Source organism: Barbus barbus, assembly GCF_936440315.1.
Source record: "Barbus barbus genome assembly, chromosome: 11".
NCBI lineage: Eukaryota > Metazoa > Chordata > Actinopteri > Cypriniformes > Cyprinidae > Barbus > Barbus barbus.
Genome location: NC_136739.1, coordinates 4,862,632 through 4,887,901, shown reverse-complemented (window position 1 = coordinate 4,887,901; position 25,270 = coordinate 4,862,632). Strand labels below are relative to the sequence as shown.

General features: G+C 36.9%; 1 protein-coding gene across 1 annotated transcript; it reads right to left on the bottom strand.

The window, feature by feature from the left end:
* Positions 1 to 905: 905 nt before the first annotated feature.
* LOC306877135 (nuclear receptor subfamily 1 group I member 2-like) lies at positions 906 to 25,094 on the bottom strand. Its single transcript, XM_079428670.1, has 9 exons — positions 24,593 to 25,094; positions 10,078 to 10,268; positions 8,787 to 8,917; positions 7,833 to 8,002; positions 7,497 to 7,747; positions 7,264 to 7,409; positions 3,066 to 3,182; positions 2,853 to 2,958; positions 906 to 2,774 (listed from the first exon to the last, which is right to left on the bottom strand). Exons 1-9 carry the CDS (start codon positions 24,593 to 24,595, stop codon positions 2,633 to 2,635), a joined length of 1,257 nt encoding a protein of 418 aa, XP_079284796.1. The 5' UTR covers positions 24,596 to 25,094; the 3' UTR covers positions 906 to 2,632.
* Between the last annotated feature and the right edge of the window lie 176 nt (positions 25,095 to 25,270).

Here is a 25,270-nt window from a genome sequence, read left to right as displayed (position 1 = left end):
CCTCTTTCTTTTCCCAATTCAAAATGTGCCTATCCTCAAATTCAGTCCATTGAGACTAAATTAAAGTGCAATTAAATGTCTCTCTTTTCTTCACTCTACATTCCTAAGGTGATTCTGGTAAGTGCCTGGGTTCAAATAAATTTATGTGAAGTCACTTTGGGATAAAAGCATCTGTATTACACTACCATTCAGTCAATTTTAGGGTCAATTGACCCTTCGCGGGAGTTTGATTGACAGGCGAGCTGACCAATCGTAACGCCGAATTGTGTCCGACAAACAAACCAGACAGGAGAGTAGTAGATTAACATTGGTGGACTTGAACTTGAAAAATGGTGTGTATTGACGTCTTTCTGCAGTTGAAACAAAATACCTTCATTCATGTTTATTTCATGCTATAACTAGTAAAGAGATGAACGGTCACTTGCTGCTTGAACTGAGGCGCTACAGCGGTCTGTTGTGACACATTAAAGACACACAAACCGATATTTATTGTTTGAATTTCTTTCAAAATTACTAAATTTGAAAGCAGAGACCAAAAGCAACTTGCTCTGTCTTGTCTGTCGGCGTGTTGTCAGAACATGGTGTGGCGTGAGAGCGATTTTTACAAAAAAAAAACAAACCTGAAAAAATGTATCAGTTTCCACAAAAATATTGAGCAGCAACACTGATAATTAATGTTTCTTGAGCAGCAAATCAGCATATTAGAAGGATTTTTGAAGGATCATGTGACACTGAAGACTGGCGTTATACTCTTGAAAATTCAGCTTTGCATCACAGGAATAAATTACATTTTAAAGTATATTAAAAGAGAAAACGGTGTCAAATTGTAATAATATTTCATAATATACTATATTTGTGATCAAATAAACCCAGCTGTTTTTACAGTTTCAGAAAATAAACAGTAAAAGATTCTGCACACATTCTCATTCAATTTTATTTTCCTGAGAGGGTCTTTGAAAATAACCACTGTAAAGACAGAAAACCTGAGTGCATTGTGTAGAAATCACTCATATTGTGACAAGTTTCCTCATCATATTGCAGACAGGATGAAATAACTGCTTAATCTACACAGCATGCTAACATGAAGGCATTTTAAACGAGTCTGTGCTTTATAGAGACATCTGAATATTCTGCTTGTATTTGAGTCAAATATGTGAAAGAGTCCAAAGCACTCCTAGCCTGAACACTCAACATCTGCTCAACATTGTCATGTCACATCCACATATGACACTAGCTCACAATCTTCACATTGATTGTCACTGTTAACTTTTTTAGCTTAACAAAACAAACCAGAAAGGGAAAAAATTACCTTTAAAAGCTATGACATCTGCTCAGTAAATTTGCTTTAAACCCTGAATGTACTAAGTGAAAAAGGTTATGATCACTGCTGAGTGAAGCACTTTAAAAGGCAATGACTTCTCAAGAAAGTGCGATGAACTTTTGCAGCCTCTCTGATTTTTCAGAATTGTAGAAATTCATGTGTTGCACAAAATTCTGTAAGCTTTGTTACTAATATTAAACATTCACAGCAGACATGAAATGACTAGCTAGCACAACTCTTTTGATACCCAGCCACACATCAGAGCGAATCTCTGACAAAAACATATCCAGGTCCAAAAATAAAATGCACATTTTGCATAAAAGTAAGCCTGTTTTTTTTAATTGTTGTCAAAAAAAACAATCAGATTCGAATTACTGTAATGAAAAATAATTATGAATATCTAACAATACAAAAAATAGATATTTTGCCTATTTTCTCATTTCTAAAATACCAAAAATCCCATTCTCATTACTGTAATGAAAAATAATTGTGATTAAACTATAACAATACAAAAACAAAAATACATATATTTTAAGATAAGCCTGTTTTTCTCATTTCCATAATGAAAAAAAAAAACAACAGAGAAAAATAGTAAAAGCACATTTTCATTAGTACAATTAAATTAGCATAAGTATAAATTATTTGTGATGGCAATAGTAACTGCTAATGATTGCCCTAAAAAATAAGCATTATATGATTCAAAACATGTTTTTAAATAGGTAGAGTAAATTAAGACCTGAACATGTTCTTTACCAGATTCATAACTCCATTTACATTCTAGTCTGGAAAATGTTTGAATCAAATACAGCTACTCACATCTGACAATGGCACTGATATTATATAAGCATATTGTTTTATATAATCTGAACACATACCTAGAAGTGGTTAATTTATACAACTATTTTGCATTTACAAACAAACAATAAATAAACCGATTTATCAAGACAGACATTAACACAAATGACCAATATGTATAATATTGTCATTTTATACGTTTGCTGCCATAGCGGGGAAAAAATGAATCAAATCTCAATCTAACCCCACATTTCAAGCTTCATTCATGCAGTGAATGTAAGAGATAATATGTGCCATCCTACATCTGGTTATGAACCATAGAAATTGTTCTTTTGTGAAAAGATCCCGAAAACGATAGCTGGAACACAAATACATTTAGTAGCACAATTATAAAAATACAATTTCACAATTACTATTATCAGTAGGCACAGTCCTTGTCCTCGCTGGTTTGGGCTGTATTTCAGTCCTTAGTGTCCTGATAGCGAGTTCAAGGCCAGCGTGTTCCTCTGTGAAAGCTTAGCTGTCTTTGCTTATTATTTCCAGTAAGAGCGGAGACACATCAGGCTGAATGTCCTGGATTTTCAACACTTGTTTCGTATACTCTTCATTCATACTCCTCATCTCGGTCAGGCACGCCATGATCTTTGGGTACAGCAGACTGGCAGAAGGAGAAGCTTCAAATGAAAGTGCAATCAAAAGATTTTGAGATTGTGAGACAGAAATAAAGTGTTCTTACTGTTTATTTGGCTCGGACCGCTTGGCCTCGATGTAGGTCTTCAGGGTGAGAGCTAGTGTTTCCTGGTTGCGGTCGATCACACTGTGATGTGTCACGCCAGGGCGATCTGTGGGTGGATGAAAACACACACACACACACACACACACACACACGTGAGAGGTGAAACAGCTGGCTGTGTGTTCACGTGTGTGTGTTGAACTTCATCTGAAGTACCTGGTGAGAAGAGCGAGATTGCCTCCATCAACACGTACTCCTCTTCACACAAGTGCAGCTTGCGCAGCATGTAATGGAAATTCTTCATAGGGTCCAGCAGATGACGCTGGAAACCAGCTGGCCAGTGAGGGAGGAATGAAGGGGAAAAATGAAACAAAATAGGGGAAAGTGTAAAAAATTAGCTCAAATAATTTGCTCTTGGAAGAATTCGATGGAAAATATTAATATTGGCTCTGATTTTAGTACCTAATTCAGCACTATACTGCGGTCTTTTGTTACACAAATGTTTCCATTTGATCTCCATTTAATCTGATTGAAGACTAGAAGCATTTGAGATGTTACAGGGATTTTGTTTGCAACATTTCCTGGCTATGGCTGCCTCATGTCGACACGGTAAAAGAGTCACATCTGTTTGGTTTACAACAATGCTAGGGTTCATTAAATAGAAGAGCTATTATAAATGACACCTGAACGAAATTAGTTGTCAGGGTGATGACATACAATATGACATTCAATTCAGAGTTCATCTTAACGCTTTTACAGACTGGAGATGAAGAGTAATTAGTCAATATGTAATGAAATGCCACTTCTCCAGCTGCTATGGAAGCTTAACAGCCTTTAAAAGCAAATGATAGAAAAAAAATCAAGGATGGATTGAAGCTTTTACTAATGCCACCACAGGCTTTAATTATGCCACATACGGGGTCTTGTTGAAAGGGCCATAATACAGTAAGCAAAGAGATTATGACGGTGAGCTTTGAAAATGCAATTTTAAGTACGGCGAAGATACACAAATATACAATATTAAAAGCAGAACACATTATAGTACATCTTGTATTTATTTATTGAGTTCCATTATGTATTTTTATGACTTTACACACGCACATACAGTATACATACATATATACATATATATATATACACACACACACTCACTGGCCACTTTATTAGGTACACCTTGCTAGTACCGGGTTGGACCCCCTTTTGTGTTGGAAACATTCCTCAGAGATTTTGGTCCACATTGACATGATAGCATCACGCAGTTGCTGCAGATTTGCCGGCTGCACATCCATGATGCGAATCTCCCGTTCCACCACATCCCAAAGGTGCTCTATTGGATTGAGATCTGGTGACTGTGGAGGCCATTTGAGTAAAGTGAACTCATTGTCACGTTCAAGAAACCAGTCTGAGATTATTTGAGCTTTGTGACATGGTGCATTATCTTCCTGGAAGTAGCCATCAGAAGATGGGTACACTGCAGTCATAAAGCTGTGGCATTTAAACGATGCTCAGTTGGTACTAAGGGGCCCAAAATGTGCAAAGAAAATATCCCCCACACCATTACACCACCACCACCACCAGCACCAGCCTGAACAGTTGAGACAAGGCAGGATGGATCCATACTTTCATGTTCTTTATGCCAAATTCTGACCCTACCATCTGAATGTCGCAGCAGAAATCAAAACTCATCAGACCAGGCAACGTTTTTCCAATCTTCTATTGTCCAATTTTGGTGAGCCTGTGTGAATTGTAGCCTCCGTTTCCTGTTCTTAGCTGACAGGAGCAGCACCCGGTGGGGTCTTCTGCTGCTGTAGCCCATTTGCTTCAGGGTTGGACGGTGAGGAATCAGCCTAGAACTACATGGGAGGATCTTGTCAATGATCTCAAGGCAGCTGGGATCATAGTCATCAAGAAAACAATTGGTAACACACCAGGCCGTGAAGGACTGAAATACTGCAGCACCCACAAGGTCCCCCTGCTCAAGAAAGCACATGTACAGACCCGTCTGAAGTTTGCCAATGATTCAGAGGAGAACTGGGTGAAAGTGTTGTGGTCAGATGAGACCAAACTCAAGCTCTTTGGCATCAACTCATCTCGCCGTGTTTGGAGGAGGAGGAATGCTGCCTATGACCCCAAGAACACCATCCCCACCGTCAAACACAGAGGTGGAAACATTATACTTTGAGGTGTTTCCGCTAAGGGGACAGGACAACTGCACCCCATCAAAGGGACGATGGATGGGGCCATGTACCATCAGGGCCAGGGCATTGAAAATGGGTCGTGGATGAGTATTCCAGCATGACAATGACCCAAAACACATGGCCAAGACAACAAAGTAGTGGCTCAAGAAGAAGCACATTAAGGTCCTGGAGTGGCCTAGCCGGTCTCCAAACCTTAATCCCATAGAAAATCTGGGGAGGGAGCTGAAGGTTCGAGTTGCCAAACGTCAGCCTCGAAACCTTAATGACTTGGAGAGGATCTCCCGCCTGACATGTGTGCAAACCTGGTGGCCAACTACAAGAAACGTCTGACCACTGTGATTGCCACCAAGGGTTTTGCCACCAAGAACTAAGTCATGTTTTGCGAAGGGATCAAATAATTTAAAACTTTTTTTGAAATGCGTTTTTCTGGATTTTTTTTGTTGTTATTCTGTCTCTCACTGTTCAAATAAACCTACCATTAAAATTATAGATTGATCAGTGGGCAAACGTACAAAATCATCAGGGGATTAATATATATATTAATAAAATATTCTGCACCTCAAACTATGAAAATAAGACTGACATGAACAGACCTTATTAAAAAAAAATAAAAAATCACCCACATAGCAAGGAACACCACAAGGTTTGACAGATTTTCTCAATTGTGGTGTTATAATCAGTTCACATGGTGTTAAAATACCATCTATCCTTCTTTCTCCATATTACTTCACCGTAATGAGTCACGTTTCTGAATTTAGAACGGGTGTCATTGTCATGTGAATGTGGGAGATCATGAGTTCATATGTATTTGTCTTTCTGACAAAATGTGTACTTTTGTTCAGGAAGGACATATGAATTCTTTTCAACATTAATAATGATAAGAAATGTTTCCTGAGCAGCAAATCAGCATATCAGAATGATATAAGAAGGATCCTGTGACTCTGAAGTCTGGAGTAATGATGCTGAAAATTCCTTTAATGTCGTTCAATGAGTCATTTCTAAGTCCGTGCTATAAGTGACATAAGCAAAGTATAAGGAGTCAAACTTGGCTAGTGACAGGTTCAGTCTTTCACACATGGGCTACTTTAACCAGTTTCACTGCATTTCTCTCTGTTCACTGACACGCATTTTTGCAGCGTGGCACTTAAAACATTTCAAACTTATGTGTGAAAGGATTAATGCTGAAGTGTGTCATTTCCAACTAGCTGCAAAGGTAATGACTGTTTCTAAACTGGTTTTCCACTTTCCCGTCTGCAGTTGGACAAGGGCTAGAATAGTCCTGCTCTTGTGATGCTCAAAACACCACAGAGAGGTTTTGTAGTTTTAGGGAAATCTTTGTCTTTTAATGGAACTTTTTTCTGCACAGGATTAAAAAAAAAAAGTAACTTTTTCTTCTCACAGTTATGACTTTTTTGCACAAAAAGGCAAAATTGTGATATATAATACTGGAATTAGCTAGATATAAATGCAAAATTTAAGAAGAAAAAATAGAATTAGGAAATATAAACTCACAATTGCAAGAAAATTAGTCCAGACTGTGAGATAAAGAGTTGCAGTTACTTTTTTATTTTTACAATGGGAAAAAAAAACTGATTTGTTAAATGTAAACTCTTAATTTCTCCGAAAAAATATTTCTGAGATATAATGCGAGGAAAAAATGAAAAAAAGGAGATAATTGAAAGATTAAAAAGTCTTTTTTATTTTTTATCCCGTGGCAAAAAAAATGTGAATCTGCGCTTCATATTACCATTCAAAACTTTGTGGTCGAAATTTTTTTAAATGTTTTTGAAGAAAAAAAAGTTGCATTTATTTAAAACAAAATACAGTAATATTGTGAAATATTATTAAAGTTTTAAATAATTATTTTATATTTAAATACATTGTAAAATGTAATTTATTCCTATGAGTCAAAGCTGAATTTTCAGCATCATTACTCCAGTCTTCAGTGTCACATGAATTATGATCCTTCAGAAATTATTCTAATATGCTGATTTGCTGCTCAAGAAACATTTCAGGATTCTTTGATGAACAGAGCAATCAAAAGAACATAATTTATTCTTTTAGTTGCAATTGTAAAATTATAAATGACAATAAATTTAATGCATCCTTGTTGAATAATTCATTAAAGTATTTATTCTTAAAAAAAAAAAAAAAAAAAAAAAAAAATCTTTTGAATAGTGACCTTGAGGTTAATGGAGATCTATGAAGCCCCTCACCTCGCATGGCGTCATCCAGGCAGTACTGCAGCGGGCCGCACTCCCAGATGCCTGTCACCTCATTAAAGAACATGTTGAAGTGAATCAGAATGATCTCAAAGGTGGCACCTTTCAGCAACGCGATCTGGTCCTCTATGATTAGATCCCTGCCATTCAAAACACAGCAACTTAGTTATGATCTTATAAACTACCAGTGATGAATCTTTATTTCAGATGTAAGAGCCAGTATTCACTTGAACATTGCAAGCATTTTGCTGAAGTTGATTATATTCTTGATCATGTGCGTGGTGAGGTCTGTAAAATGTGGCAGAGTAGTGAAAATGGCACTTTTATGTCGCTTCCGTTCTTTATCTTCAGTACTCTGAAGGATGTTTCGTTGCATTGCATCTTCAGATGGTGGATTGTGCATGGTTGCGTGAAAAAACCTGCCACCGTTTGGTTCTAGAACGTGCTCAGAAATGGATTTCTGTTCTCGATCTAAAGGCTGCGGACATAAAACATCTGATAAAGACAGTCTTTAAAACATTTTTCAGAAGATTGTCTGAATCTTAATAAGGTAAATATGTTACCCGGAACTGAATAAAGTTGGCGCAAGTCATATCGAAGGTCTTGTGATGTGCGGTGAGCAGCTCCTGTATGACAGTTTCCTGTTGAGGGGAGAGCGTTACAGGCTCCTCCTGCATCCTCTTCCTCCTGATCTGCATCCTCCGCTTCTCCACAGCCTCATCCGACATGATCACTGATGAAAAGAACCGCAGGAACTCAAGTGAAGGTTACACTATGAAATTTTTATACACAATCAGGTATATAAAAATACAGTACAAATTGGAAATTGCATTAAATTTTAAAGAACCGTTTTCTATTTTAATATATTTGTAATTTATTCCTATGATGCGAAGCTGAATTTTCAGCAGTCTTCAGTGTCACGTGATCCTTCAGAAATTATTCTAATATGCTGATATGATTCTCAAGAAACATTTCTTATTATTATCAATGTTGAAAATAATATTGCTGCTTATTATTTTTGTGGAAAGCGTGATTCTTTGATGAATAGAAAGCCTAAAAGAACAGCATTTATTTAAAATAATTTTTTTAAAGCTGTATAAATGTCACATTTGACAAATTAAATGCACCCTTGCATTAAATGCGTAACAGTATACATTAAACACGCTTATTGTATTACACATGCACGAAAATGAGTGAAGGTCGACTGGGCTGTGATAAGTGATAAGGTAAAATCTGTAGTGCAGAACAAATTCAAACATGTTTCATGCTGGTGAACGCACATTTTTATATTAATACGGCAAGCTGTCTCGTTGCTTGACAACCACGCGCAGCCTACAGACTAATTCAGTCCTCAGCAAATTACTTGCCAGAATAACCGTTCATCACTGATCACTATTATTAAGCTAATAAACGTAACCATTAATAAAACATTTGTGTCTTATAGTATATCACACTGCCTTGAGTTCTGCTTTCTTAGGGATTCGGGAATACGGAAAGTAAAGCTCAATCAAACTTACGCTCACTCTTCATCCCGATTGAGAGGCATTTCTGGAGTCGGCAGGATTGGCACTGTCTCCTGTTGCTCTTAGTGATGACACAGGCGTTCTGAAACGGGCAGCAGAGCTGTGCGGGTCGCTTCATGGCGCGCCTTACAAACACACACACAGGCATATGCTAGAGTCAATCTCACTGACTGCAGAAAAGTAAGACACCGCACGATACGAGCCTGACCGATATTATTCAAAGATCATACAATCTTCATCAATAGTGACATTAAAACTAATTTTAGGCTTCATATTAAGAAATGTGCATTGTGCACAAGTGATACTCCAAATAAAGTTTAATTACTGTATAATTGTTCTATATCAGTAAGTCTCAAGTGATATGTCAGTAAATATGGTAATAGATTTTTGTGTGTGTGTGTGTGTGTGTGTGTGTGTGGAGACGATTGCTTTAAAACCATACCCTGCTGTCTATTAATTATAATATCTGTCTGTATATGATAACAATAAACCAAAAGGGCAGCAATGTCAAGAGTGGCTAATATTGCTTTCTGGCTAATCAATATTCACATCTTTTGTATATTAATCAGTATAATTCTCATGTTTTTACAAATGCTGAAAGCACCCTGAGAAACAAACAATTACCATGTGACTGCAGTTGGACGCACACAATGTGTTGTGAAACCACAAATTCAAATGTGCAATTGTACCCTATAATTATTTTTTCAAATGTTGCGTTCCAAAGAAAATGTATGCAAATCACAACAGTCAAAAATGGAATGATGATTTATCCATTTTTAACGCTCTGTGTAGATCCTAAAGGTCATGTTTCACAATTTCAGTTCAACTAACCATTTCTCCAAAATTAGTTGTAAAACTACACACTCTGCAAGTGTATTTTAACAAACATATCCTTGATGTCCTTTGTCAAGTTTTGTTCATACACAAAAAGGTTCCTCAATGCACCTTTCAGTCAACAGTTCCTTTTCTGCATTTGAAAGATTCCATGCATTTTAAAAGCTTCTTCTGGGAACCATCAATGCCAATAAAGAACCTTCATTTAGAGTGCACTCACTGGGACAGCTGGGTCAATTATTAAAAGTATAGTTCATCAAAAAATGACAATTCTGTAATCATTTAGTCATTTACTCCCCCTCTCAGCTTGGACTTTCTGCAAAACATCTCACTAGAAAGAAAGTCATACAGGTTTGGAAAGACATGAGGGGGAGTAAATAATCCTCATTACATTTCCTCCACACATCTGTTGGAGGAGGTGTGGCTGGGAAAGGTCTGTTTGCTCACTCACCTGAAGAAGCCCTTGCAGCCCTCACAGGTCATAGCGTTAAAGTGGTAGCCTGTGGATTTGTCGCCGCATACTTGACAAATCTTGGGCTCATCATCCTCCTCTGTTTCATCCTCAGACCCATCACCATGTCCCGAGTCACCCAGGGGAGAAAGCTCCTCCAATTCTTCATTCATCCTGAGCTGAAGTAAGCACTGAAAAAGGCACACGTCACTATATCACTCATATCCTCTCATGTCTCTCCAAATAATGACTGTTAATCATCCAAAATTAGGCTGCATTCACTAAACTGCTACAGATGAATTTACTATGACTCCAAAGGAGAAATGTGACCCTGGACCACAAAACCAGTCTTAAGTCGCTGGGGTATATTTGTAGCAATAGCCAAAAATACTAGGGGTGTAAGAAAATATCGATACACGTGAGTATTGCGATATTTTGTTTGGCGATACTGTATCGATTCTCAAAAACGGAATATCGATATTTAAAAAAAATAATCATCATTTAACAAGATTCATGGCAGTTGTTTCATTTGGAGTTCATATCCCGACCGCTAGAGCAGTCTTCATCTGTGAACTTAAACAGTGACAGGAAATCACTAGTCACTAATGTTAGCGTTACTACAGTTTGGTGCCAGTAATGGATGGAGGATGAAAGAATTGTTCCATTTCCCGTTTCGGTGTACAAAGATGAAGTGAGGCGTCATTTGTGCTTTTGTGGTAACGTCCGCCTCGGTTCCGCCGCTTGCCACGTCCCATGTTGAAGAGCCTGCGCACTGGGCGTAGCGGGTGGTAGGTTGGGGCGGTGCTCGTGTCGCGGTCTTCCCGATTCCAAGCGGAACATAAATACAAACTGAAAAACTTGTGAAATCCAAGTTGAAAGGTTCTGAGAATGTTCAACACTGTATTTATTTTATTGTTTTACAATTGTTTTTGATTTCTTTAGGAATCCTGCAAGCACTTTATTTTTCATTGATACGAAGCAGATGTAATTTTATGTTCAGATCAAAATGTTATGACATTGTATGTCACAATTGTAAACTTAAACAGTGAACCTTTAAAGCAGGGTCTAAAATATATATATATATATATATATATATATATATATATATATATATATATATATATATATATATAGGCCTATATATATGGTCTTTTTATAAAATACATTGTATACATATACATTTAACTAAAGAATCCTGCCAGCACTTGGATTTTTCCCCCTTGATTCATACTGCTCAAAAAGTGGTTCAATAACGTTGAATGTTACAGGGACTGATTATTGCAAATGCAGATCCCAGTGTGCTCTGGTTAAACTATTATGTATTTATTTTTTATAAATCTCCATCAACTGCAAGATGCTATCCTATCAATATGGGCCAACATTTCTAAAGAATGCTTTCAGCACCTTGTTGAATCAATGCCATGTAGAATTAAGGCAGTTCTGAAGGCGAAAGGGGGTCAAACACAGTATTAGTATGGTGTTCCTAATAATCCTTTAGGTGAGTGTATATCGCCTTGCTTACAGTATCGTAATATATCGTATTGCAACCCCTGTATCGTGATATGTATCATATCGCCAGATTCTTGCTAATACACAGCCCTAAAAAATACAGTGTATGGGTCAAAATTATCAATTTTTCTTTTATGCCAAAAATCATTAGGATATTAAGTAAAGATCATATTCCACCATGAAGATATTTTGTAAATTTCTTATCATAAATCTATCAAAACTTCATTTTTGATTAGTAATATGCATTGCTAAGAACTTCATTTGGACAACTTTAAAGGCGATTTTCTCAATATTTAGATTTTTTTTGCACCCTCAGATTCCAGATATTCAAATAGTTGTATCTCAGACAAATATTGTCCTATCCTAACAAACCATACATCAATGGAAAGCTTATTTATTCAATCAATTTTCGAATCATTCATTCAAATACAATAAAAAAATGATCAATTTCGAAAAATTGACACTTAAGACTGGTTTTGTGGTCCAGGGTCACACATATGGTGATGGAGAAATACCATTAAACACACAGCATTAGGACCACAATCACTATCACCACCTCAAACTGGACTGCACTGCTGTTAATACCGGCTCCTGCTTTAATCTTAACCTTTTGCACATGCTCATAATATTTGCACAACTGCAGCATCTGCCTCCGGCACACAATATACAGAGACATAATATTTGCACTGCCTCAGTACAGAATGGTAATATTTTGAATTGCCTTGGTCGACTCATTTTCACACGAAGCACTGCCACTTTGTGTCCGTTTAGCATTTATTGTATTTTTTTTGTAGCACTTATATATATATATATATATATATATATATATATATATATATTTTTTTTTTTTACACACACACACACACACACACACACACACAAATAAATAAATAAATATCTAAATAAATATACACACCCTCTAGAGTACAGAATATAATACACCTGTGCAACATCTTCATTCAATTTTAATATTTAAATTATGGTAATATCAGAATGCATTATTAAATACATATTTATATGAACTGAACCTAAAAGGAAATCACAGAAAGCAAGAGTGAGGCTGATTGCCATTTTACATAATCTATAACAATTCAAAGGCACAGCAATACAAATTTTATAAATTCTCTTTTAATTTGAGAGAAGAAATACAGCTATGTCAAATGGTCAGATGATTGCGGGGAAAAAATCTAATAACACAATACAATGAGACAAATTCAGCAGTGTATTAAACTTACTAATAAAACATCCATGGCTCACATAAATTACTAAATCTAAACCACCTTTACAACCAAGCTGTCTGAAAGCTCCAATAATAAAAATCACAGTTAATAAATCATGCATTAAATAACCACTAGACAGCTATTCATGAGCAGACTGAATCACTCTCGGCTGTGAATGTAAATCCAAAGCAGAGAAGGTGTTCAGAGTTCAGGAAACATACCCTTTGCATGATCCGTGTAGCGCAGAAATCTAGAGCGTGTCCTCCAGGGCAAGACCTTTATCCTAAATAAGCTATTGAAAGAACACGGCGCATACACACACAGCAATGCCAAACAAAGCTGAAATTACGTGTTGCCATGGTATCCACGTGGGACCACTAAGCATTGGTCAAGTCAGACTCCCACTCTAAGCCATAATACTGAAGAAATACCTAAAGCACAATAGTCTATATGATTATTCAGTGTCAGATCCTTTATGATTTCTTTCTCCCTGTGCATGAGGGGAAAAACTGATATCCAAAAAATAAATAAATAAACACTTTTTCCTTCTTCCTATATGTTTATCATACTGTATAAATATGTTTTTTTTATCATTATGTATAAAATATCCCATTTATTGTTACAAGTGGCTTATGTCATTCAATTTAATTTGAATGATTCTGTTTTTTGTTTTTTTTTAACTATCAATTCAAAACGTTTTGTGTAATCAATTAACATTTATATTTATTCATTTAGCAGTTGATTTTTGTCTAAGCAACTTATAATAATGTTACAGAAATGTCTGTTTCAAATAGCCAAAATTGTTTTTAAGCAGTAAATCAGTATATTATAATGATTTCTGAAGGATCATGTGACACTGAAGACTGAGTAATGATGCTGAAAATACAGCTTAGCATCACAGAAAAAATAAAATAAAAATTAAAATATATTCAAATATACGGAAGTTCTAAGCAGCCATGCATTATTATAATTTTTCGGTCTTGTTTTCTCGTGATCACAACATAACGAGTTAATTTTCTCGTGATCTCGACATAACGAAAGTTGTTTTGTCGTTATCACAACTTAATTTTCTCGTGATCTTGACATAACGAAAGTTGTTTTGTCGTTATCACAACTTAATTTTCTCGTGATCTTGACATAACGAAAGTTGTTTTGTTGTTATCACGACTTAATTTTCTCGTGATCTCGACATAACGAAAGTTGTTCTGTCGTTATCACGACTTAATTTTCTCGTGATCTCGACATAACGAAAGTTGTTTTGTCGTTATCACGACTTAATTTTCTCGTGATCTCGACATAACGAAAGTTGTTTTGTCGTTATCACGACTTAATTTTCTCGTGATCTCGACATAACGAAAGTTGTTTTGTTGTTATCACGACTTAATTTTCTCGTGATCTCGACATAACGAAAGTTGTTTTGTCGTTATCACGACTTAATTTTCTCGTGATCTCGACATAACGAAAGTTGTTCTGTCGTTATCACGACTTAATTTTCTCGTGATCTCGACATAACGAAAGTTGTTTTGTCGTTATCACGACTTAATTTTCTCGTGATCTCGACATAACGAAAGTTGTTTTGTCGTTATCACGACTTAATTTTCTCGTGATCTCGACATAACGAAAGTTGTTTTGTCGTTATCACGACTTAATTTTCTCGTGATCTCGACATAACGAAAGTTGTTCTGTCGTTATCACGACTTAATTTTCTCGTGATCTCGACATAACGAAAGTTGTTTTGTCGTTATCACGACTTAATTTTCTCGTGATCTCGACATAACGAAAGTTGTTTTGTCGTTATCACGACTTAATTTTCTCGTGATCTCGACATAACGAAAGTTGTTCTGTCGTTATCACGACTTAATTTTCTCGTGATCTCGACATAACGAAAGTTGTTCTGTCGTTATCACGACTTAATTTTCTCGTGATCTCGACATAACGAAAGTTGTTTTGTTGTTATCACGACTTAATTTTCTCGTGATCTCGACATAACGAAAGTTGTTTTGTCGTTATCACGACTTAATTTTCTCGTGATCTCGACATAACGAAAGTTGTTTTGTCGTTATCTCGACATAACGAAAGTTGTTGATCTCAACCTAAAAACCATTTTCTCACGACGTAATTGTAGCTATCGTGAGAAAATCAGGGTCGCTATATTGTCTTCAACGATAAAGTTGCAGACCCGACAGCCTCCTTCTCAAGTGTCGAACACTTATGTGTAAGTCGTCAATCACTGACAGACACAGAGCTAAAATGGCCGAGTATGAATATGCATGAAAAGTATTCTATCATGGATCAATGTAGTCGGTCACACACACAACACCTTCAATATTTGGGATGGTACTTATACCATATTTTTATTTTTATTATTTCAGTTTGAGTGAGTCCCTGATCAAAGTAAAAGCGAATATGATCATCCATGATGCTGCGATGATGCTGCTTCTATAGCATTTTCTCATGCCGAATACACAGAGAAAAGTCGTGATAACGACAAAACAACTTTCGTTATGTCGAGATCACGAGAAAACAAGACAGAAAAATTATAATAATGCATGGCCGCTTAGAACTTCCGTACAAATAAACATTTTAAATTGTAATAATTTTCACAATATTCAGTTTTTTTATTAGACTGTTCACGGTTGATCAATGAAATAGCACAGAACATCTGACATTTGTTGAATAAATTTAATTCCTAAAATATGTTTCATAAAATAAATTCCCATCTACCAACGCAATTTTAAAGGGACAGTACACTCAAAAATGAAAAACTAAAATTGAGATTTGAGAGCGGTAACGTAAAAGTGAAGTGAATAATAAAATAATTAAATTTTTTCAGCACACAAAGCTATCGTATGGCTTCAGATGTCTTGCAATATAGCTACTTAAAAAGAGCAGCTAAAACATTCTTCTAAACATCTACTTTTGTGTTCCATGCAGGTTTATAATGACATGATACAACATGAGTAAAAAATAACAGCATTTTTCTTTCACTTCAGCAATCATCTGTAAAACTGTAACTATAATTATTAAAGGGGACCTAACACACACAGTTTCACCCAATCTCATGTTAATCTTGAGTACCTATAGAGTATACTGCATCCTTCATATCTCCAAAAAGTCTTTAGTTTGATCATATTTATAAAAGAAAGATACAGCTTTACGATTCTCTCTGGAAAAAGCTGAGCTCCTGGAGGCGCGCCATGGGCGGAGCTAAAAAAACAGAGACATTTGATGCCGTTTCACTGACCATCTGCAGTTCTGAACCATGACAGGGATCTTTTATAGCTGGGACTGATCTATCTATCAGTATTAAATAATGTGCAAATTCAGAGTCGAACTGGGCCTTGTATATACAACGTTCGTCAACAAAACAATTGAGAAACTCCACTGCTGCCCCAGAAAAACAAACTGTATCCATGGGTTCTTTTGGGAAGCTGAACAAGGTGCAGTGCTGCCGGATGAAGCGCATTGATGGGTGCCCTCTCTCTCTCGCTATGGTCGATGCGTGCACGGGCGCATTCTTCCGGGAGAAATGCCCATATAAGGAGTTCCACCATCGTTTACGTCAGCAAGAACCACGATTGAAAAAAAACTCTGAAACTTGTACGAACCCGGAAGTGAGATTTTTGGCACAGAAATACTCTGTTATACGTCCAAATTGTTTTTTTGGAAACTTTGTCCACACTTAGCATGAGAATCCAACTCTTTAACAGTGTAAACAACTCTGAACGCATGAAACAGCATTGTACCCCCCTTTAATCCTTCACTATTATTTTAGCGATATCACACAGCTTAACTGCCTTTCATTCAACAGCCTTGACTACAGCACCTCAAGGTATCATTTTTAATTGAACCCCACATATATCTGCTTCCACACTATGGTACACAACCAAAGAAAGGCCACTAGACAGAATAGTGACCTATTTTACAGAGACTGGTGCAGATTAAAGTGTTTAAGGACCTTATTGCTGACAGTTGATGCAGATGAACTCTGCAAGGTCAGACCGAGTTCACTTTCTGGGTCCAAAGAACAATAACCGTCTGGTTAAGCAATGAGCTATTTTCTGAGTGTTCTCCTTTACCCAAGTACAATCTGAGTTCAGGTTTATCAGAAACGAGAGGAAGCTCTCAAGTGCTGATTTCTCCCCCCACTGCTCCAAATACCCTGCTTCTTATCTGCTCAATCTCTGCATTAGCAACGCCTCTAGCCTTTCACTGTTCACTTTCCCTTGTGATTAAAAACACTGTGGACCCCACTGCCCTCTGGACTGTCAAATTAAATTTTGGAACAACAGCTCCAATTCTTCTCAGCTGCTATTCTTCTCCAAATCCTAAATTCATCAAGGTATAGATAACGGGGTTAAAAAAAGCACACCTGTCCTGTCCTTCATGTAGCTAGTTATTAGCTAATTTGTGGTCATAAGTATACCCTGGGTTTACCATGAAGCTGGGATGTGAGTGTCTGGTCCTGTCACTGGAAAATATCACAGTGCACTGACAGCAATTGGTCTTCACACAGTCATCCATCTTTGTCACATATGAGGGGAAAAAGTTAGGTATTTTTAGCAAGAAAATATTATTTTAGTCTTTCTATTTCAAAATGGCATTTTTAATTCAGTGTGTTACTTGCGGTTTCTTAATTGAGCGTGGACTTACTAGCAGTTTCTGTGTGAAAATTTTTTCAACCATTTTTTTTTTTCATTGTAGTCTTTACTCTAGTAATATATCACAGAGTTCTTTAATGCAATGTACAATTACATGCACACTTCATTTACATCAGTGGACTTCACTCATATATGAATGATGAATGAATGATGCATTTATATAGCGCTTTATAGTGTATTGCTGTACACCCAAAGCGCTTTACAATCATGAGGGGGGGGTCTCTCCTCAACCACCGCCAGTGTGCACTTCATATAGCACTTCATAGGTCTAGGACTGTTAATTTGCACATCTAGAAGTCCTCTTATGCATACAATATATCTTAATCTTATATAAGCTAGTCAAATGCTTCCTTGTATATAATTTGAACCACTGGCTGACCAAGCATATGAAGTGCTCATTATTTATTCACTGATTGGAGTCCTGCACTGAATTTCATTGAACATTTCCTCTGCACTCTACGATGACGTCATATTGTACGCATGAGGACAAAAGGTTGAACAGGCTTTAATAACTGTAATTTAAAAAATTATAATAATAATTCTGGTGTTTATGAAAAAACATTCCAGGGAATATGAATTGTTATATTTAAGTGCATATGCTCATTCCAAGACTTTGGCGTTAAAAATGCTGCCTGGGATACCGTAAAATTACCAGGAAGTTCAAGAACAAGCGCAAATATATAAGCAGCTGTCAAATCTATTGAAATTCTTTTGTTAGGGAGGGGAAGAGGGAGAGAGACAGAAAGACAGAATATGAGAGAGAGAGAGAGAGAGAGAGGACAGAGAACACTCACTAAAATCACATTAGGGCAACATTAACAGCCTGCAGTGACATCCAGCTGCTTTAATAAATGTGAAAATGCACTTAGTCAAGTCATTACACATGAATGGGTTGATGCATTGCAATTGTAATTCCACTGATTCAATCCCCCATAAACGTTTTAAACTTGGATTAAACTGGTCCTTAAAATCCATGTAAAGAGAATTCTGAAAACTGTTTCTAAACATTACAAATGTTAGAAATGTATTACTGAAACACATTACAAAGACTCTGAACCTCGTAGTACTGAATTGTGGAGTTAAACCGTTAAACAGTTTATCATCAATTCTGTGTTCAGGATTTTTTGGGTGGGGCTAAAACGGTGGCTCGATGATGCAATGGAGCCACCGAGCGTGGCCCCGCCCCTAACACTATAATAACTGTTGAGAGATCAAGTTCTTAGTTTGTCTTTTTGAATGTCCGTGATGTTAGATGTACAGATTCTAGGCAGGGACGGTTCTAGGGTGAATGGATACCCGGGACTTAGCCCAGAGACATCAATATGTTGCAGAATACATATAATTTAAAAACATGGAGCGTTCACAATTCTCATCTAGAAACGCGAGCTGTACCGCTTTCTCTTCTTTCAAAGCGCACCGGAGCGTGGTGTTTGCCGTTGCCTTGAAGACGAGAAGGTTTTGAGAGAGTCCTGCTTATTTTTCAAAGATTTTGATAAGTTATTTTAGCTACTTGGCGTTTTTTTTTTTATCATTCAAATTTGGCTGGGTGCTTAACACATTTTTCTGTTGTGTGACAAACTCAGAACACATATTTTAATATCACTTTACACGGACTTTAATGGTCCTTAAAATATGCAGGTCCTTATACATCAGGCATAATTTGGCCTAACTGACCTAGTGATAGGTTTATTAAAAGTTTATGTAACTTTTAATTAATTAATTTTTAATTTCTATTTATCCTCAGACCATGAGTTTCAGAAAGAAAGAGCTTTATTGCCAAGTGTGTGGAATTTGTCTTGGTGTAAGGAGCTTCCAGTACAGAAAGTACAAACATAGTGCAGACAACATATAATTAAGGTGATAAAGAACACTAATAATGAAGAGAATAGACAATAATTAAGAATAACAATAGTAATAAAGAATAAAAATATACAGAAAAGAGACATGACCATAGACAGAACTGTGAATGTGCATGTGTCCTATGTACAGATGAAGGTTTGACGAGTTATTTACAGATGTACAGTACCGGGGTGTGTTATGTGTTGTTCAGGTGGGATACGGCCTGGGGGAAAAAAGTGTTCTTGTGTCTGGCTGTTCTGGTTCTCAGTGATCTGTAGCTCCGGCCAGAGGGCAACAGTACTAAGAGAGAGTGAGCTGGGTGCGAGGGGTCCAGAGTGACTTTCTTAGCCCTTTTCCTCACTCTGGAGGTGTAAAGTTCTTGGAGGCTGGGCAGAGGGGCACCGATAATCCTCTCAGCAGTCCTAACTGTCCGTTTTAGTCTTCTGATGTCTGTTTTGGTAGCTGAACCAAACCAAACAGTTATAGAAGAACATAGGACAGACTCGATGATGGCAGAGTAGAACTGTTTCAGCAGCTCCTGAGGCAGGTTGAAGTCAATGTGATTGTCCCACTTCAAGTCCTGAGAGATGGTGGTTCCCAGGAATCTGAATGACTCCACTGCAGTCACAGTACTGTTCATGATGGTGAGTGGGGGAGAGCAGGGGGGTTCCTCCTAAAGTCCACTATCATCTCCACAGTTTTGAGCGTGTTAAGCTCCAGGTTGTTAAGACTGCACCAGACAGCCAGCTGCTCAACCTCCTGTCTGTAAGCAGACTCGTCACCGTCCTTGATGAGGCCTATGACTGTGGTGTCGTCCGCAAACTTCAGGAGCTTGACAGAGGGGTCCTTTGAAGTGCAGTCATTCGTGTAGAGGGAGAAGAGCAGTGGGGAGAGAACGCAACCCTGAGGGGCGCCAGTGCTGATGGTACGAGTGCTGGATGTGAATTTACCAAGCTTTACTAACTGCTGCCAGTTGTTGATTCTCCACAGACTGTGGGGGTGCATGGTGTCTTGTACATGGTGATGTTCCTCAGACCAGTCCATACTGACGCTGGATCGTTTTTTGCTGAAAGTAATTTTTTCAACTTCTCAGAGTAGTTCTTTTTAGCCACTCTGATCTCCTTTGTTAGTCTGTCCCTGGCCTGGTTATACAAGATTTTATCCCCACTTCTGTAAGTGTCCTCTTTGGCCTGACGAAGCTGTTTGAGTTTCCCAGTAAACCACGGTTTATCATTATTGAATAAGAAAGTCCTGATGGGAATGCATATATCCTCACAGAAACTGATATATGATGTTATAGTCTCTGTGAGCTCGTCCAGATCGGTGGCAGAACAGATTTAGAAAAAATTCTGATGACTATTTATCATCAGAACAGATTTAGAAAAAATTAGCACTACATGCATTATTATGTGTTATGGACTCATATTTAGGCCAGAAACAACAGTTTGAGGTTAAAAATCCCTTAATGATAAATTTGTTCCTTAGAAACACACAGCTCTTCACTTCACAAGGCATTAATTGGTGGACTGGAGTCATGTTAATTGCTTGTGGATTGTTGTGATGTTTTTATCAGCTGTTTGGACTCATTCTGACGGCACCCATTCACTGCAGAGGATCTATTGGTGAGCAAGTTATCTATCTATTGAACTGTTTCTTTGAGCTCAAGTCTTTGATTCTACATAGATGAAATGCGTCATCACAGCAGCCTTGTCGTTCCCATGACACTCAGCACATCTATTCATTTCAGTTGACACAATAGTCAACATGAAGTGTTATAAACGGTTAAATATATGCAAGGATGATAAAACCATTCACAAGTCAGTATGCAAATATTACTACTATACTAGATTACAGATAACTCTTAAAACTGAGCCTGTGCACTGCAGGCTAAATAAACTGCAGAATTTTATAGGCTTATTGAAAATTTGAAATTTCAATTACATCTCTTAATATCTTTTTTCTCTCAATATCATTTGAGAAACCATTATTGATGTGCTGAGAATGCAAGACAAATTTAAGTACCATAGTTTCACTGTAATGCAACATCGCATTGGTTTGTCCTTCTGGTTCTTTGACGTGTGTTTTTATTGTGTATCCTTATTTGCATTCATTAAGGGACTATTTATCTCAAGGCTACCATAATTTATTTTATTTGAAAGTTAATTTCAGTAATGATATATTTCCGTGTGGAAAAAGCAACTCTTCTGAATGTCCAAACAACACAGTGCTGCATTAGTGCAGCAGCTCGTGTTTAGCTAACTACAACTAGGTCATCACATGAGAAACAGGCCAACAGTACAAACTGCACAAAGCATTCTTCGTATATTTAGACTAACAAAATTTAGCAAATATTGACTTTTTGTTTAATTAAACCTGCTGTGATGCATGCAGGTTTCACAAGAAATAATGCAGGATACCCACACTTGGTGAACTTAAATTTAAGAGAAGTGTTAAAAAAAAAAAAAGCTAAATAATTATTATTATTTAAATAAAGAATTGAATGTTAAATGTTCTTGATTTCAGTCTGTATTGAGTGTAAAGCCCTATTCGGACGGTAATTGTTTCTCAGGGGGACGCAAGTGATTTTCACCATATACAGGGGGTAGTTGGTGATTTTAATGCCGTCCGAATCCAGGATTTCAGTGTTTTTCTCTCACCACCCCCGTAAAAATCCCCGGCTAAATTACCTACTGTTTTTTTTACAAACACCAAGGTCGTGTGGTAATTTAATTGCCGTTAAACTCTTTTTTGAGCACTCCCGAACACTGTTGCATGTCGGTGTAATTTGCATACATATTTATTTCTGAAATGCTGGAAAGTATTTAAAAGAGCAATACTTCATAACTGCTCCACCACAGCGACTGGGAGCAGAAAGAGAAGAACGTAAACATTCGAAATAGGTCTTTATTATGGCAGAAGCAGGTATGCAACAATTTTAAAATGTGTATTATAAACAGATATATATCGCGTATAATTATATACAACTATAGCACGTCTATTTTCCTATTTAAAAATTTCAATGATCAAATAATAAATAGGATTATAAATGATAGAATATGCTTGGAATAATAAGAATGCATTTTACATAAGTACTTTTAAATACATTTTACACAATAATAAGAATAAATTTGTAAATAAAATTAATTTTATTCACAGCATGTGACTGACCACGTGAGCAGCACGTTCTGTTTCGCAGGTTCACAGAACTCGCTCATCCACTGTGAATAAATCGTCATCTGAATTCATGAGCTTTATCACTGAGGTGATATGTAAATTAAATTTCACAGACGTCCATATGAGAAACAATTACCGTCCGAATCGGGCTTAAGATGCATTATATTAATCCAGGGGTGGCAAACTCAATTCCTGGAGGGCCACAGCCCTGCAGAGTTTAGCTCAAACCCTAATTAAACACACCTGATCCAGCTAATCACATCCTTCAGGCTTATTTGAAAAATGGTTTGTTTGTTGGAACTAAACTCTGCAGAGCTGCGGCCCTCCAGGAACTGAGTTTGACACCCTCATTAATCAGTATTTCTGCCAAAAAAAAGGAAACTCAGAAACAAACTTTTCCAGTATTTCCAGTGGCAATTATCATCATTATTATTCCTGTTTAGGCAATCGTTTCTTTGAAAGAGGCCTCCTAATTGTGAAGGCCTCCTCTGGCAGGCTCACTGAACTAAACTCTGGGTTTTTCAGCAGCGCCTAATCTAAACGCCTCTGATTGGCCACTGCATTCATAAGCGTAACAGAAATGTGTGGTTAATGCTCAACACTGCAAAAAATAAATAAATAAAAATCAATATAATCCGATATAAATCAGCAATCTATCATTTCACTTTAATATGGCCAGCCGTAATAGATTAGTTTAATTTTAAGACCCTGGACACTGGGTCAAAAAGGCATACATTTCCTCCTTTTATTCATTGAGGAAAATAATAAAATAATGCTTCTGCTGAAAATAAGGAGCTATACATCCTGAAATTCTATTCTAAACACAACACAACTTTCAGGCAAAGAGTAACTTCATTCAAATTCAGCAGCATTACATTATGAGCTTATATGATAATAAGCATCTACACATGTTGTCTAGCTTTGAGTCTGTGTGATTGGAGACACACAAAGCTTGAAGTTTTGGGTTCTTTCTTTTTTGCTTTTGCTTTTTTGATGCAGAACTATAAACAAACTTTTTTAGCCTGACTTGCAAGTTACTTATTCGTTATTCTTATTAGTTATAACTTATTAGTTATTCTCTCAAAAACAAATTTGGTTTGGTCATGGCATTCAGTCAAATATTTCTGAATAGCGACCTTTCACACAGGTCATATATACAAAGCTTTATTCAGCTAAAAGCTAAGAAATCTCAAGTTAAAGCAAAATTAATTAACCAGAAGAGATAAAGATCTGAATGAGAAAGAACTTAAATAGATAGTTGACTCAAAAATGAAAAGTCTGTCATCATTTACTCACCTACATGTTGTTCCAATCCTGTATGACTTTTTTTTTTTTTTAAGTAAATAAAAAAAAAATTAATTCAATTGTATGGACAAAACAAAGACATTTCTCAAAATATCTTCTTTTATGCTCCAAAGAAGGACCTCAAACAAGAATTTCATCACAGCTTCGGGATAATATTTAATTCATTTTATTTGTGATAATGCACGGTTGACGGCATGCTGTTACTAATCATTTTATTGAACTAATATGTGAAAGATATCATGCATATTAATATAAAGTCAAATTATAGCCATTTTAGTCAGAAGCACCAATGTGTCCGACCTCATTGTAAACAAATAATTATTAATACATAAACCGCACAGTAAGCACTAAACAACATCTGCTGTGCGAATATTAAAATTAATGCAATATTGGGACTACTGCTGCGACTGAATGAGCTCAAAAAATGCCGTGATAATTGGTGAATTACTAATGGCTTAGAACAGAAAATAAAAACTGGGTGAAAGTTAAGCAACTGCGCAGACGACTGGTCTGACTGGGATCTCGGCACAGATTTCACAGCCTCGGGAATGCATGCATGGCGCTGAATATAGGCTACAATTGCTGAATGACTGTTTATAGCATGTTGTCCTGACAGCAGAAGTTTGTAAATCGCTCTAGTCGCCTCTTTATCTGACCTTCGAGACGACAATATATTTAAACCCCGATAGACACACATTGACATAGTTTGCAAGCGGCATTATTTATTTGTAGTGCACGTTCAACAGTTGCTGTCACGTCTCGCAATCTACTTTACTTCAGTAGCTAAATAAAAACAAACGCACTTACCATATCATATCAGCACGACATTCAGGTAAAGCCTCAACATGACCAGGTCCACCGAGCTCCGGCGTCAATCATGACACGATCCGTTTCGCATTTACTGGCACAACAATCCTGATTTTAAAGAACGCATTGTACACACAGCCGCCCCAGAGACTTACTTCCTGGTTACAATGTCCTGAGAAGCACACGCTTGACGGAAAAGCGAGAAAACATGTCCTGTGTTCTCGCTATAGACGCGAATACTTGTTCTCCTAATTTCCTGATCAGTCAAAGGAGCAGCTCGTCTGAAAGTCGAGAGGGAAGGGAAATAAAAGAAAACACAACCAATCTCAGGCGGGGCAAACTGAATGGAGCATTATGCAATTTGTAGGATTGAAATTTGAGCTTTCGTGTAAATGTGAACAAGTTTTGGTTAGGTTCACAAACACTTGAATTTAAGTGATTTAAGAAGGAACATCTACAGATCCTCAGTTGAGCTGAGTAATAGGCCTAGCAAATCTCCCTTATCATTCTGTCTATCATTTCAGGAGATACAGGCCATTTCTCAGACAGGATCTAATTGTCGGAGAAAAAGCCGCCCAGTATTAGTGCCTAACATAGGCCTATACCTGAAATTGTTTCAAATGATGGTCTTTTATGAGTTTTTCACATATTGAAAATGAATATGTCTAAAAGTCTCTC